Raw genomic sequence first — 17,446 nt, 5'->3', positions numbered from 1 at the left:
GGTGACAAACTATATGGAGAAAGGTTTGGTTTACTCCAATCTTATGCCTCCTGAGTTATACTGTGTCCAAAATGTGTCTTCAGCTATGAAAAAGTCAGCTCATTCATATTTTGGTGGTGCTGTTAGGTTTAGCTTTTAATTTCACATTTTTATTTACATGCATAGGCACAATTACTTCCCTGATGTCATCCAATCAGAGAATGGCTGGACAGAAATCTGCTGTTGTCTTTACCTGATTTTTCATATTGCTTTTAGACTGTTTGCATGCACTGCGATAAAAGCTTCTTAGATCACATGCGCACACTTACACCTGACTTGCTGCTCCCTCTTATAGGTGTAGTCACAGGGTTCCTACCACCAGTGCTTTGCAGCTCACAGAAGCCAGCTCTGTGATGTCAGTACATCACTGTCCAATCACAAGCGATCCAATTGCATGTGACATACAATTTTGTGAATTGTTGGCAGGCACGAGATCACAAGTCACCAATCTTCTTAGATTTTTTAAAACGTGTGAATAGCGCACACATCATATTATAACCAATAATGATAACCAATACATTCTTTAAATCCTGGCTATTAACTATGATTTCAAGTTTTTTGGGTTGTACTTGTGTTTATCTTATTTCCCTAAAAAATTTCTCCTCAAGAATACAGTGCTTTCATCGAAGCATTCATAGAGCCAAGAGCTGAAAACACATTTTCCTAGCGAGCTAATGTTTGGGCAACTCTAATACCATGCTCTGTCTTTGTGTGTCCTCTGCTGCGAATCTGTCCACCTCTCTAGGATCGACCCACGTCTTCACCCCCACCGCCCTCCTGGAACAGCTCAAGACCATGAACAAACCAGACGAGGAACCGGCAAGCTAAAATCTCCCAGCCCCATCCATCTCCTTCCAGTCTTCTCACCTTAACCTCCCCCCCCAGTCACCTTCCCCAGATCCTACGTTCATTCTGTATGCATCTTGCTCGAGAAAAAAAAGATAACTACAAACAAAAACAATGACAGCGTTAATTAACAAGATAAATATTTAAACAGATCTAAATCATGTTGCAAGTATTCTCATATTTTAAAATGGATGCAAATAACAAAGTATTAAAATTTTTTAAATAAAAGTTTAAATATCAACTAAGGCCATTTGAAACTGAAAGTACCAAATGTAATATGGAATGCTATGAAACCTGCTAGAAAGTGTAAAAGGTTTTCTCTGTTTGTTCCCCTCAGTTTATCTTCTTGGTGTGATTTGTATTGGTAGTGGGTGGAGGAGGGATACCTAGGAAAGTCAATGCAGTAAAATCACATCACTCAACATGCAACATAACTCATCCCTGTCCTATCAGGGGGGGGGAATCCTAGCTGGTCGAGATGTTTGTATCAGTAGCATGCCTGAACATTGTCCGTACTGTTAATCCATATCCTTCAGTGTGGCAATACCGTAAACAAAAGCAACTCGAGAAATCATTCAATCACAGTTCTGTCTTGTGAGTAAGACAGTGACAAACAGCTAGACTGACCCTAGGTCTGAGGATAGAGAAAAACGGGACTCTAAATAGCTACAGAATGCTAGAAGCATCCCTCCTCCAGCCCTAAAACTATTTACTCACCACATCATTTTCCTTTCTCTCTGGAGAGATTTCACCTTTTAGTGTCAAAAAGGCCATTGCTTGCAGATGTTTACAGAATAATCCAGGGCCGCTTGTATTTCAGTATTGTATCCTGTCACATTATACACTTTTGAGTGTATAAAACATTAGGGACGCCTTGCTAATTTTCAGTTGCACCCCTTTTGCCCTCAGAACAGCCTCAATTTGTTGGCGCATGGACTACAAGGTGTCAACAGTGTTTCCACAGGGATGCTGGTCCTTGTTGACTCCAATGCTTCCCACAGTTGTGCCAAGTTGGCTGGATGCTCTCGGACCATTGTTGATACACACAGGAAACAGTTGAGCTGAAAAAAAAAAATACCTGCAGCGTTGCAGTTCTTGACACTCAGGTGTACCTGGCACCTACTACCATACCCGGTTCAAAAGCACTTAAATCTTCTGTCTCGCTCATTCACCCTCTGATTGGCACACATACACAATCCCATGTCTCAAGCATTAAAAGTCCTTCTTTAACCCGTCTCCTCCCCTTTATCTAGACTGATCTGAAGTGGATTTAACAGGTGACATCAATAAGGGATCATAGCTTTCACCTGGATTCACCAGTCATGGAAAAGTGCAGGTGTTCCTAATGTTTTGTACACTCAGTGTAAGTCATCATTGGTTCGTAGCAAAATGTTTAACCGGGCCATGCACTGAGTAGTGTGTTGTGTATATGCCATTCGTTGATGTCTTTAGTGTCTTACTGTTGACTGTTGATGTTTCTGACAGTAAAATATTTCCTTTAAAACAATATGAATGTGAAGCCACATGTGTCTGTGATGTTTTATCTGTAGCTGTAGTGGTGAACTGGGAAAATAACTAATATCTATATTTTGTTTTGTCTGTCCGTTAGCTTTTCTCTGCTGGTGCAATGTTAACTCTTCCAACGGCGAATGGCTTTGCAAAGAAAATGTAACACCATTTCAGCGTTTTATATCTATTTTTTATTTCTCTTTCCTGGCCAAACAGGTTGTATATTGCACCATGGGTTTACCGTGATGAAAACGCTTAATTGAATTTGAATTGTTTCCTATTAACAGTTGCTGATGTAGAGGGTCTCTGTCTATTCAATTCATGTATATCAAAGTTATTTATCAAGAGAGAAAAAAAATCTTTAAAAAAATGTAAGTCTGTCCTAAACCTGTCTAACTCATTGGGATTCTATGTTTGCGAGTGTTGAAGCACAAACAAAACTATACTTCATGTGTACCAATGTACCAAGGCTGTCTAATAAATTGGCTTCCATTACAAGGAGAAAGACTCAGTTCTTACTGTAGCTACATTGCAATTCTGCCGTTCTTCACTGTAGTGTATCGGAGTTAACCCTCTCATTTTCCAGCTCACAGTTCACATTGTGCAGTCAGACCCCGAAGACCTCTGACCCCGAAGACCTCTGACCCCATACACACCCAGGTTGTACGACTAATCTACAAGCACATTTTACATGATGGCTGTGATTCAAGTGTATACATCCATTGTGTAGTGTCTCTTCAATGCTTGTGTTATTATTTCTTTGTGCAGAGAAACGCTGCGATGTATCAAAATGGTTGTACAACTTCAGTGTGTATGGACGGGCCTCTAACAGTGACCGTCAGGTGACTTCTCCATACTGTACCTGCAGTCCATGGAATCTGGTTACAACCGACACCAGCCTTACTTAATACCTATTAGTTGTTTCACCGTCAACATTTATTTGGCTTCAAAGCAAAAATAAAGATATTTTGCTACAAAAATATTAGTTAAAAAATCATTTGTTAATCAAACGATAACTTTTTTTTTTATAAATCTGCATATCCGAAATCTTAGAAATGTGTATACCTAAAGTCTCATTTTTGTGTTCAACACAAACTAAGACACCTAAAAAATACAACCAATTACTAACGTTATTAACTCATTATTACACAAATGACGAAGAATAACATTGAAACAAACCATTTAGAACAGGGATCATCGGCTTGATTTAGCCGCGCGACGGTCGGGAATAGAATTCCAAACCAATGGTAGACTGCAAACTTAAACGGATATGTTGGATAAAAAACATCATTTCAAATGAAACCACCTGCAGGCCGCCAGCTGAGGAACCCGGATTTAAAATCAATAAATTCGGGTAAAATGTGTGAATGTTTCATCTCATCTGAAGATCCATAGCAGCAATTTAATTTCTTTGTCTCACATCCATTGTACAAATGTAACAAAACAAATGTCCAAAACTAATTCCGGGTTTCATAGCAAACTAAACATGTGCAGATGTCCGTTATTTCGAAACGTAAATCATTAATATGCAGATTCTAGTGCATTTTTATGAGTACGAGATGAACTGCTACTGTTGTCCACTTAAGCTGCCAGATCCCACAACTGTTGTTTCTAAATGATACCTGAGATTGCAACAGCCACTCCACCTTTCATCTAAAGCTGTAACCTGTAGTAACCTGCATAAAGCACAGTTTGTAGACCCTACTTTCCTATCAGTGCTGAGCCACTGGGTGATGATCAAATGCTGATGTCAAGGGTCTGTAGTTCCTCACTACCTGCAACCAAGAAACCTGCAGCTGAATGAGTGGCTTGAGGCCCCAGGATCTGTACCCAGGAACTTGCTTCATGTTACCCCAAATACCGAACTGTTATACTAGGTGCACAGTACAATAACATTTAGAGATGTCCATGTCAGTACAGAGTGGCTGGTCCAAAGACTTGCCAGGGTCATATTCACTAGACACCAAACGGAAGAAAACAGACTGAAACGAGGAGAGACCTGAACGTCTCCAATAAGAAACGCTTGTTTTCCTTTTTAAGTTGCAAAACATTTTTGCTACGGTGTACACTAATGAACACAACCCCCGGTGTGTGTGTCTGGTCTGGTCCATCAGTACATGCAGGACTGTGACAGCGCCTCCTGGTGGTGCAGTCCGGTGGCGATGGTGCGGGCCATGCGTCGAGAGGCCTCCCTCATCCCCCTGGCCGCCTCGATGGCATGGTTCAGAGAGCTGCTCAGAGAGCGCTGGTCAGCAGACAGGGAATGGCCAGCTCCACCTCGGACCTGCTCATGATGTCTCCTAACCCCAGTGGCCACACCCCCACCCAGAGACACATAGATGGGCTGGGGCTGGGATGGAGCTACATTCATCACAGGGCTGGAGTAGTACCTGCAGGGAACAAGCCAGGTATATATCACAACAACAGCCCTTCTAACGACACTTAGTACCCCTCTTAAAGCTGCAATGTGTCACTTTTTGGGCGACCAAATTCACAAAGACATGTGCTTTAAAGGTCGGTCATTGAAAGCAAGTCTAAGAAGTGGTAGACCTGTTCTAAGTGCACTATTTCTATGCTTCCTGTCCTTAAGTTTAGTTTTTGTGTCTTTTACTTTTGGTTTTGTACACCAGTTTCAAACAGCTGAACATACAATGTTTTTATTGTGGAAAATATATTTCACAGCGGTTTAGATGGTACAATGATTCTCTACACTATACAGAAACTGAAATTAGGCGAACTATTAGAATTTTAGCAGCCAGGAAATGGCGGAGCGATTTCTGCATATTGCACCTTTAATACATAGGGAAAGAAAGTGGGATTTTAATGCTAAAATCATGACAGATTTGTGATTGAAATATTCACACTAATAAAATAATTAGATGATTTATGCAAAATGTAACCACCTACATCGTCAAGTCAGGATTTTGGCCAAAAGATGAACTCCTGTGTGCTGTGTTTTACATCATACCAGCTCTATTTCTGTATTTTGAAAGTTATATATCTTGAAAACTTGATTGCTGACATTCAAAACATTTTGGTATTATATCAACAATGGACTAATGAAACAAATACCACAAGATTGTGTGTCTCAGCGCTGAGGGATTTCATTAGGGTTGGCAACAGATGGGGTTGTAGCAGAATGACCTAACGGCCACTTCATCATGTCCAGACAGAGAGAGAGAGCAGGGTACTCACAGAACTGGCGGGCACACTGGCACACACTGGACCAGCGGCACACTGCCCAGCACAGGAGGGGGCGGCGCCGCAAAGTACACGCCTCTCACATCACCGTGGGGGGAGCTCATTGGCCAGCTGCCTCTGTGGGCGGGACCCGAGTCGCTCTCTGTCCGTCGGTCTGCGAAAAAAAAAAAAATCAGTACACATTTGTTGTCAATTAAAATGGCAAAGCAACATGACACAAAACAGGTAAATGGAAGTAGATGGTAACAGGTAAATGGAAGTAGATGGTAACTTGGACATGTCTGTTGCTCACCGTGTTTCGTGCTCCGGTATGTCTGAGACCTTCCACACGTAGGACAGTGGCGAGAATGAAGACCAGCGTGACTGTGGACAGGCTCAGTGTCACCACCACCCCCGTCTGGTCCTGTCAGTCAGAAGAAAAGAGAAAGGAGAATAAAGAGTTAGCCGAAAGGAGTGGAGACGGCACAGGATCGACTGCCACTGTGACACACAAACCACCATTACACCACAGACTGTGTCCCAAATGGCACCCTTTCCCCTATGTAGTATACTACTTTTGACCAGACCCCAATGCGTAGTACACTACTGTGGAAAGGATGCCATTTGGGACACAGCCTGAGAGAGAAGCCCTTACGTGTAGAGTGTCCATGGCTGTGTGTCTGTGGGGAACATTGTGGACACACAGGGGCCTGCCTCCCTCTACAGTCAGGTTTATCACCATCTCCACCGACAGACATACTGACATGCTGCCCTGCAATCACAATACAGATAAATCACGATTAATTACAAAATCAGAAATAGCTGAAATTGAGCTGCAATTCAACATTTTGTATACAGAAAGCATTAGAAGGGATATTGAAGTCTTGAGTAGCGGTAAGAAAACAAGCAGGTAAATTGATAAAGCACACTTTCTTTAAGCTCAACGTCAACACGGTTTTACGTGGTATTGTTGTTTTTAGCTGTATAGATGATGTATTTGGGATGCTTTCAGTGTATCTTGAACGCTTTCAGACAACGCGATTAATTACAATAAAAAATGTGTACTAATATTACCAAAAATGTACTTGCGTTACTGATCAACTCTGACACTATATTTTACATTTATATCACCGTGTAGCACAGAAGTCTTTCTTACTTGTGTGGGCTCCGCTGTTCCTGACGGTCTCTGCTCTGCCACAGCTGCCTCCCCACGTTGCAGGGGACACTGGGATACGCCTGGAGAACCGAAGTCTGGGTGTGGACTGGAAATGCTCCGATTCTGTCGCTGGAGGATAAAACAAACTAAATCCCCCCCCAAAAAATTCTGATAGCTTATACTTAGGGTACTTCTACTTAAGTGAGTCGGTAGCGAAGGACATTTTGATTATCCTGGGTCAGGCCCAAACCCCCGACACTCAGAGAAGGAGGAGGCGGAGCCATAGAGGCCGTCGTGCGGGATTCCTGACAAGACTACGTTGGAGAGTGGATAAACCGCCTCTGCCTTCCGTTCAATTGTCGAACGTGCAATCACTGGAGAATAAACTGGACGAGTTCCGTTCGAGACTCTCCTATCAACGTGATCTGAAGAACTGTAATATCCTATGTTTCCCCTAGTCGTGGCTGAACAAGGACATGGTAAATATGAATCTAGCTGGTTTTTCTATACTTCGGCAGGACAGAACGGCAACGTCGGGAAAGCTCAGGGGAGGGGCTGTGTGTCTCTTTGGTAACAACAGCTAGTGCATGATCTCTAATATTAAGGAAGTCTCGAGGTTCTGCTTGCCTGAGTTAGAATACCCCATGAGAAGCTGTAGACCATACTACTTACCAAGAGAGTTTTCATCTATATTCTTCGTAGCTGTTTATTTACCACCACAAACCAATGCTGCCACTAAGACTGCACTATAGGGCCATAAGCAAACAACAAAATGCCCACCCAGAGGCGGTGCCCCTCGTGGCCGGTGATTTTAATGCAGGAAAACTGAAATCCGGTTGACCAAATTTCTACCAGCATGTCACCTTTGCAACTAGAGATTTCAAAACTTTGGCTACCTTTACTCCACACACAGGGACTCATACAAAGCTCTCCCTCGCCCTCTGTTTGGCAAATCTGACCATAACTAAGATTGAATCAACAGGACTGATCAACGAGACTAAAATTGAATCGTACTACACCATCTCCGACGCTCGTCGGATGTGGCAGGGCTTGCAAACTATTACAGACTACAAAGGGAAGCACAGCCGTGAGCTGCCCAGTGACAACGAGCCTACCAGGCGAGCTAAATTTAACTACCGGTCAAAAGTTTTAGAACACCTACTCATTCAAGGGTTTTTCTTTATTTTCTTTATGTCCATTGCTCGTGTTTCTTGGCAAGTCTCTTCTTCTTATTGGTGTCCTTTAGTAGTGGTTTCTTTGCAGCAATTCAACCATGAAGGCCTAATTCACACAGTCTCCTCTGAACAGTTTGTGTGTCTGTTACTTGATGTAATAGTGTCTGTTACTTGATGTAATAGTGTCTGTTACTTGAACTCTGAATCATTTATTTGGGCTGCACTTTCTGAGGCTGGTAACTCTAGGTGGGCCAGTACATCACTGGGGCTGACCTCCCTGCTATCCAGGACATATATATCAGGCGGCGTGGAAGGGAGGCCCGTAAAATCGTTAGACTCCAACCACCCAAGCCATAGACTATTCGCTCTGCTTCCTCACGGCAGGCGTTACCGGTGCATTAAGTCTCACAGGGCCCTACACACTGTCTGTATGCACACTCACAGGGCCCTACACACTGTCTCTATGCACACTCACAGGGCCCTACACACTGTCTGTATGCACACTCACAGGGCCCTACACACTGTCTCTATGCACACTCACAGGGCCCTACACACTGTCTCTATGCACACTCACAGGGCCCTACACACTGTCTCTATGCACACTCACAGGGCCCTACACACTGTCTCTATGCACACTCACAGGGCCCTACACACTGTCTCTATGCACACTCACAGGGCCCTACACACTGTCTGTATGCACACTCATGTGTAGGGCCCTTTGAGTGTGCATACAGACAGTGTGTAGGGCCCTGTCAGTGTGCATAGAGACAGTGTGCATTACAGTCAGCCCATAACTCACTGATGTCCAGTTCAGGTCTCTGTCTGGGAACAGAGGCTGATCTTCGAGGAGTCAACCCGGGAGACCTCTCCTCCACCTGCTGCTCCTCACCCCACCTCCTCTCCTCCCTGCTCTCCTCTCTACCACCATCCCTCCTTCGCTGAGCAGACCTGAGAGAGTAGAGACATCAAAAGGAACATTACAAATCAGAAACGTTGAAAGAAAGACAATGAGACCCTATTCCCTATATTGTGCACTACTTTTGACCAGAGCCCTTATGGGCCAGTAAAAATGTCAATAACCCAGTTTCAACAGTAACACAAGTCTGATGAGATCTCCTTAAAGGGCCACGGTAAAAAGAAAAGGCGAACCTGGTACGAGGTGTTGAGCTGAGAGAGTGTGTGTGGCCATCCTGGGCTGAGGGGGGCGCTCTAACAGGACTGGGAGGGTTGGTCTGTCTCAGACTGCCCTCGAGTCGCTCCTTTAGTCTGCCTACCTCCGCCTGCAGGGACTGGATGGCCTCACTGAGGGACAGACACAGAAACACACGCGAGAATGAGCACAGAGAGAAGTGTTGACATTTTCTACCTCAACGTTATAGAGTAGACACTGCCATTTCAATCCATTGGTAACTGTACTGTTACTTGTTCCAAGTATTGTAGTTAGTAATATTGTAGTAATATCACATCTGTTATAGGTGTTAAAACGCACAATTGACCCAGCCAATCGAATCAATTTGACATTCCAAACCATACACAATCTTTTTCTACACTCATTCCTATAATGTGAGTCAATAAATAGGGCCCAGTCATGCAGTGTCACACCGTGCAAGAGTCAACACTGGGTACAGTATGTACCTCCTGAGTCTCCACATTTACCAGCTTCCATGTCTGTAATCAAATCAAACAGAAATACAGAATGTGAAAATGACTCAGGTTGACTGGCATTTCACTTGATGTATCACTCTGACCCAGGGACACTGACACGTTAGACACACACTGACACCTGCCAATAAAACGCTGTAGGATCCAGAGCTAGATTTTTCAAATAAATAATTGATTGATATAATAAAGATATGGCTCTGGTAGGATCCAATGCCAGAACCTCACTTCCCAGGTAAAAGAGAAGACACCAGCCAGTCAACACCCTCAGGATAAAAAGAAATCAAATGTCAAACATCTAATAATCCGCCCTCCTAGATTCTACTTGGAGTTGGCAGAAAAAAAATGCCTTTGAGCTGAGCTGGTATGTTTGCTGCAATGAAGCAGCCCTCTTCACCTCCCAGCCAATACTTTCCAAAGAGACTCGGAAATCTGTGCTTGTTTGTGTCACTATCGCCATGGGAGCAGTTGTGTCGAGAGAGAGAGAGACTCACTTGCGGTTGGTCAGCTGACCAGAGCTCAGGGCTCGGAGGGGATCTCCATGGTGATAGGGTGCAGTGGGGGAGGGGCTTGGCTGGCAGCGATGCTGGGTCGTTCGGGTGGAACGGTCACTTTGTCCCTCATCCTCCCCTGACGCAGAGTGGACTTAGGATAGAAGGAGGAATTAAAGAGGAGAGAGGGGTTTAAAACAGAAGGCAGGGGAGAGGTGGAGGATCAAATTAACTGACACGGGCAAAGGAACATAGCCAAACCGCTAATAGCTGCCTCTCTGATTCCTCTCAGGGGGGTTTCTGGCACAGAGTCGACTGTGTACCACCGTTTCCGGTATGTAAATGTGGCGCTGGACATTTCACCGGCAGCATTTGAAAATTTACCGGAACCATATGTATCGTGTGCGTAACCGGATTAGGGCGTCGAACCACGGTGCTCAGAATGACCGAACTCGCATTTCGATTATGGTAATTCATCTTAACAGAACATGCAAGTCGAGGACGCAACGCCGCGTGTCCTTACCGCTCACTTTGAAGCTGTTAGAATAACAGTCCACATTTACTTTTCCTCAGCCAACAAGACGAGTAACGAACAGCTAAATCACGAGCCTTTGCAGGCGGAGCGCGAGTTAAGTTTGGGGAAGTACATTTTCACCATTAAAATGCACCTTTATAATAAATCATGCCATTCGTCATCGCCTTTGTAGACGTATGTATTCAGGAAACAGCAGAGGGAACACCCCCCTATCACACCCCCCTATCACACCCCCCTATCACACCCCCCTATCCACATCGATGGAACAGTAGTGGAGAGAGTAGCAAGTTTTAAGTTCCTCGGCATACACATCACAGACAAACTGAATTGGTCCACTCACACAGACAGCATCGTGAAGAATGCGCAGCAGCGCCTCTTCAACCTCAGGAGGCTGAAGAAATTTGGCTTGTCACCAAAAGCACTCACAAACTTCTACAGAGGCACAATCGAGAGCATCCTGGCGGGCTGTATCACCGCCTGGTACAGCAACTGTTCCGCCCACAACCGTAAGGCTCTCCAGAGGGTAGTGAGGTCTGCACAACGCATCACCGGAGGCAAACTACCTGCCCTCCAGGACACCTACACCACCCGATGTTACAGGAAGGCCATAAAGATCATCAAGGACAACAACCACCCGAGCCACTGCCTGTCCACCCCGCTATCATCCAGAAGGCGAGGTCAGTACAGGTGCATCAAAGCTGGGACCGAGAGACTGAAAAACAGCTTCTATCTCAAGGCCATCAGACTGTTAAACAGCCACCACTAACATTGAGTGGCTGCTGCCAACACACTGACACTGACTCAACTCCAGCCACTTCAATAATGGGAATTGATGGGAAATGATGTAAAATATATCACTAGCCACTTTAAACAATGCTACCTAATATAATGTTTACATACCCTACATTATTCATCTCATATGCATACGTATATTCTGTACTCTATCATCTACTGCATCCTTATGTAATACATGTATCACTAGCCACTTGAACTATGCCACCTTGTTTACATACTCATCTCATATGTATATACTGTACTCGATACCATCTACTGTATCTTGCCTATGCTGCTCTGTACCATCACTCATTCATATATCTTAATGTACATATTCTTTATCCCCTTACACTTGTGTATAAGATATTAGTTTTGGAATTGTTAGTTAGATTACTTGTTGGTTATTACTGCATTGTCGGAACTAGAAGCACAAGCATTTCGCTACAACTCGCATTAACATCTGCTAACCATGTGTATGTGACAAATAAAATTTGATTTGATTTCGTATGTAAAATGGCCTACTATTCGTAATGTGATGAGTAGATTGGATAGTCTTAATTCAAGCTAATAATATAACTCAATCACTGTTCGTAAAAAAAGACTGTTGAACGCATGGCCGAGAGCGTACAGGTCTGGGCTACAGGCTACGTCAGAAACGTGTTTCTTTGAATGGGAAAAATACATTTCATGCCATTCTACTACACTTTCTATGGCTGAAGACATTAGTAGAATATTTTTAATACTGCAGTGGGCTAAATCGGGGTCACAGAGTGTTTCTTGGTAGTCTTAAACAAATCTACTATGAAACAACAGTATACACCTCCCATACGTGGTTACAGAAGACTCCCCCTGTACCATGTCAGATAGAGTAGAAATGTATTACATTTAGAGTTTGAATCCCAATATTACACTTTATATTCATCACAGAAGATTGAAATATAACAACACAAATTATGAAACATATTAATAACATTCTGCCCATGAGGCCACAGGTTAATGTGACTGTAGGAAAGGGCTACTAAAACAAATGACAGGGTAGCCCACTGTGCTGACACTGACAAACAGATCAATCAAAACGACCTTGTCCATATAATAGGCTACTGACTACTGGTGTCAATGGCATATGACTACAGACTACTGGTGTCAATGGCATATGACTACAGACTACTGGTGTCAATGGCATATGACTACAGACTACTGGTTTCAATGGCATATGACTACTGACTACTGGTGTCAATGACATATGACTACCGACTACTGGTGTCAATGACATATGACTACTGGTGTCAATGGCATATGACTACAGACTACTGGTGTCAATGGCATATGACTACTGACTACTGGTGTCAATGGCATATGACTACTGACTACTGGTGTCAATGGCATATGACTACTGGTGTCAATGGCATATGACTACTGACTACTGGTGTCAATGGCATATGACTACTGGTTTCAATGGCATATGACTAATGACTACTGGTTTCAATGGCATATGACTAATGACTACTGGTTTCAATGGCATATGACTACTGACTACTGGTTTCAATGGCATATGACTAATGACTTCAATGGCATATGACTACTGGTTTCAATGGCATATGACTAATGACTTCAATGGCATATGACTACTGACTACTGGTTTCAATGACATATGACTACTGGTGTCAATGGCATATGACTACTGACTACTGGTTTCAATGGCATATGACTACCGACTACTGGTGTCAATGGCATATGACTACTGACTACATGTTTCAATGACATATGACTACTGACTACTGGTTTCAATGGCATATGACTACCGACTACTGGTGTCAATGGCATATGACTACTGACTACTGGTGTCAATGGCATATGACTACTGACTACTGGTGTCAATGGCGTATGACTACTGACTACTGGTTTCAATGACATATGACTACTGACTACTGGTTTCAATGGCATATGACTACTGACTACTGGTTTCAATGGCATATGACAACTGACTACTGGTTTCAACGGCATATGGAAGTCTTTATAAAACAACTGACTACTGGTTTCAACGGCATATGGAAGTCTTTATAAAACTACTGACTACTGGTTTCAACGGCATATGGAAGTCTTTATAAAACAACTGGCTACTGGTTTCAACGGCATATGGAAGTCTTTATAAAACAACTGACTACTGGTTTCAACGGCATATGGAAGTCTTTATAAAACAACTGACTACTGGTTTCAACGGCATATGGAAGTCTTTATAAAACAACAGGCTACTGGTTTCAACGGCATATGGAAGTCTTTATAAAACAACTGACTACTGGTTTCAACGGCATATGGAAGTCTTTATAAAACAACTGACTACTGGTTTCAACGGCATATGGAAGTCTTTATAAAACAACTGACTACTGGATTCAACGGCATATGGAAGTCTTTATACAACAACTGACTACTGGTTTCAACGGCATATGGAAGTCTTTATAAAACAACTGACTACTGGTTTCAACGGCATATGGAAGTCTTTATAAAACAAATGACTACTGGTTTCAACGGCATATGGAAGTCTTTATAAAACAACTGACTACTGGTTTCAACGGCATATGGAAGTCTTTATAAAACAATAGGCTACTGGTTTCAACGGCATATGGAAGTCTTTATACAACAACTGACTACTGGTTTCAACGGCATATGGAAGTCTTTATACAACAACTGACTACTGGTTTCAACGGCATATGGAAGTCTTTATAAAACAACTGACTACTGGTTTCAACGGCATATGGAAGTCTTTATAAAACAACTGACTACTGGATTCAACGGCATATGGAAGTCTTTATACAACAACTGACTACTGGTTTCAACGGCATATGGAAGTCTTTATAAAACAACTGACTACTGGTTTCAACGGCATATGGAAGTCTTTATAAAACAAATGACTACTGGTTTCAACGGCATATGGAAGTCTTTATAAAACAACTGACTACTGGTTTCAACGGCATATGGAAGTCTTTATAAAACAATAGGCTACTGGTTTCAACGGCATATGGAAGTCTTTATACAACAACTGACTACTGGTTTCAACGGCATATGGAAGTCTTTATACAACAACTGACTACTGGTTTCAACGGCATATGGAAGTCTTTATAAAACAACTGACTACTGGTTTCAACGGCATATGGAAGTCTTTATAAAACAACTGACTACTGGTTTCAACGGCATATGGAAGTCTTTATAAAACAACTGACTACTGGTTTCAACGGCATATGGAAGTCTTTATAAAACAACAGGCTACTGGTTTCAACGGCATATGGAAGTCTTTATACAACAACTGACTACTGGTTTCAACGGCATATGGAAGTCTTTATAAAACAACTGACTACTGGTTTCAACGGCATATGGAAGTCTTTATAAAACAACTGACTACTGGTTTCAACGGCATATGGAAGTCTTTATAAAACAACTGACTACTGGTTTAAACGGCATATGGAAGTCTTTATAAAACAACTGACTACTGGTTTCAACGGCATATGACTACTGGTTTCAACGGCATATGACTACTGGTTTCAACGGCATATGGAAGTCTTTATAAAACAACTGACTACTGGTTTAAACGGCATATGACTACTGGTTTCAACGGCATATGGAAGTCTTTATAAAACAACTGACTACTGGTTTCAACGGCATATGGAAGTCTTTATAAAACAACTGACTACTGGTTTCAACGGCATATGGAAGTCTTTATAAAACAACTGACTACTGGTTTCAACGGCATATGGAAGTCTTTATAAAACAACTGACTACTGGTTTCAACGGCATATGGAAGTCTTTATAAAACAACTGACTACTGGTTTCAACGGCATATGGAAGTCTTTATACAACAACTGACTACTGGTTTCAACGGCATATGGAAGTCTTTATACAACAACTGACTACTGGTTTCAACGGCATATGGAAGTCTTTATAAAACAACAGGCGACTGGTTTAAACGGCATATGGAAGTCTTTATAAAACAACTGACTACTGGTTTCAACGGCATATGGAAGTCTTTATAAAACAACTGACTACTGGTTTCAACGGCATATGGAAGTCTTTATAAAACAACTGACTACTGGTTTCAACGGCATATGGAAGTCTTTATAAAACAACTGACTACTGGTTTCAACGGCATATGGAAGTCTTTATACAACAACTGACTACTGGTTTCAACGGCATATGGAAGTCTTTATAAAACAACAGGCTACTGGTTTCAACGGCATATGGAAGTCTTTATAAAACAACTGACTACTGGTTTCAACGGCATATGACTACTGGTTTCAACGGCATATGACTACTGGTTTCAACGGCATATGGAAGTCTTTATAAAACAACTGACTACTGGTTTCAACGGCATATGGAAGTCTTTATAAAACAACTGACTACTGGTTTCAATGGCATATGGAAGTCTTTATAAAACAACTGACTACTGGTTTCAACGGCATATGGAAGTCTTTATAAAACAACTGACTACTGGTTTCAACGGCATATGACTACTGGTTTCAACGGCATATGACTACTGGTTTCAACGGCATATGGAAGTCTTTATAAAACAACTGACTACTGGTTTAAACGGCATATGGAAGTCTTTATAAAACAATAGGCTACTGGTTTCAACGGCATATGGAAGTATTTATAAAACAACTGACTACTGGTTTCAACGGTATATGGAAGTCTTTATAAAACAACTGGCTACTGGTTTCAACGGCATATGGAAGTCTTTATAAAACAACTGACTACTGGTTTCAACGGCATATGGAAGTCTTTATAAAACAACAGGCTACTGGTTTCAACGGCATATGGAAGTCTTTATAAAACAACTGACTACTGGTTTCAACGGCATATGGAAGTCTTTATAAAACTACTGACTACTGGTTTAAACGGTATATGGAAGTCTTTATAAACCAACTGACTACTGGTTTCAACGGCATATGGAAGTCTTTATAAACCAACTGACTACTGGTTTCAACGGCATATGGAAGTCTTTATAAAACAACTGACTACTGGTTTCAACGGCATATGGAAGTCTTTATAAAACAACTGACTACTGGTTTCAACGGCATATGGAAGTCTTTATACAACAACTGACTACTGGTTTCAACGGCATATGACTACTGGTTTCAACGGCATATGACTACTGGTTTCAACGGCATATGGAAGTCTTTATAAAACAACTGACTACTGGTTTAAACGGCATATGACTACTGGTTTCAACGGCATATGGAAGTCTTTATAAAACAACTGACTACTGGTTTCAACGGCATATGGAAGTCTTTATAAAACAACTGACTACTGGTTTCAACGGCATATGGAAGTCTTTATAAAACAACTGACTACTGGTTTCAACGGCATATGGAAGTCTTTATAAAACAACTGACTACTGGTTTCAACGGCATATGGAAGTCTTTATAAAACAACTGACTACTGGTTTCAACGGCATATGGAAGTCTTTATACAACAACTGACTACTGGTTTCAACGGCATATGGAAGTCTTTATACAACAACTGACTACTGGTTTCAACGGCATATGGAAGTCTTTATAAAACAACAGGCTACTGGTTTAAACGGCATATGGAAGTCTTTATAAAACAACTGACTACTGGTTTCAACGGCATATGGAAGTCTTTATAAAACAACTGACTACTGGTTTCAACGGCATATGGAAGTCTTTATAAAACAACTGACTACTGGTTTCAACGGCATATGGAAGTCTTTATAAAACAACTGACTACTGGTTTCAACGGCATATGGAAGTCTTTATAAAACAACTGACTACTGGTTTCAACGGCATATGGAAGTCTTTATACAACAACTGACTACTGGTTTCAACGGCATATGGAAGTCTTTATAAAACAACAGGCTACTGGTTTCAACGGCATATGGAAGTCTTTATAAAACAACTGACTACTGGTTTCAACGGCATATGACTACTGGTTTCAACGGCATATGACTACTGGTTTCAACGGCATATGGAAGTCTTTATAAAACAACTGACTACTGGTTTCAACGGCATATGGAAGTCTTTATAAAACAACTGACTACTGGTTTCAATGGCATATGGAAGTCTTTATAAAA

The 17,446-nt window shown here is 42.0% G+C and overlaps 2 protein-coding genes across 3 annotated transcripts in view; one reads left to right on the top strand and one right to left on the bottom strand.

The window, feature by feature from the left end:
- Nucleotides 1-2,899, top strand: part of stxbp1a (syntaxin binding protein 1a) — a 61,213-nt gene extending 58,314 nt beyond the window's left edge. Inside the window, exon 19 of one of the 2 annotated variants that reach the window (XM_064972466.1) lies at nt 785-2,899. In XM_064972466.1, coding sequence (XP_064828538.1) covers nt 785-867 — 83 coding nt within the window. In that variant the 3' untranslated portion in view covers nt 868-2,899. The remainder of the gene's footprint in view (nt 1-784) is intronic. The other variant, XM_064972465.1, reaches the window with a different exon arrangement.
- akna (AT-hook transcription factor) overlaps nt 2,898-17,446 on the bottom strand; it is a 40,073-nt gene continuing 25,524 nt past the window's right edge. Inside the window, exons 15-22 of the mRNA XM_064972463.1 lie at nt 10,059-10,209; nt 9,055-9,207; nt 8,705-8,853; nt 6,731-6,859; nt 6,230-6,346; nt 5,888-5,998; nt 5,590-5,749; nt 2,898-4,784 (exon numbers count right to left, since the gene is read on the bottom strand). Of these exons, the coding sequence (XP_064828535.1) occupies nt 4,505-4,784; nt 5,590-5,749; nt 5,888-5,998; nt 6,230-6,346; nt 6,731-6,859; nt 8,705-8,853; nt 9,055-9,207; nt 10,059-10,209 (1,250 nt within the window). The 3' untranslated portion in view covers nt 2,898-4,504. The remainder of the gene's footprint in view (nt 4,785-5,589; nt 5,750-5,887; nt 5,999-6,229; nt 6,347-6,730; nt 6,860-8,704; nt 8,854-9,054; nt 9,208-10,058; nt 10,210-17,446) is intronic.

The sequence above is a fragment of the Oncorhynchus masou genome, chromosome 8 (assembly GCF_036934945.1).
Source record: "Oncorhynchus masou masou isolate Uvic2021 chromosome 8, UVic_Omas_1.1, whole genome shotgun sequence".
NCBI classification, from domain to species: Eukaryota; Metazoa; Chordata; class Actinopteri; order Salmoniformes; family Salmonidae; genus Oncorhynchus; species Oncorhynchus masou.
This window is presented reverse-complemented; position numbering and strand designations above follow the sequence as displayed.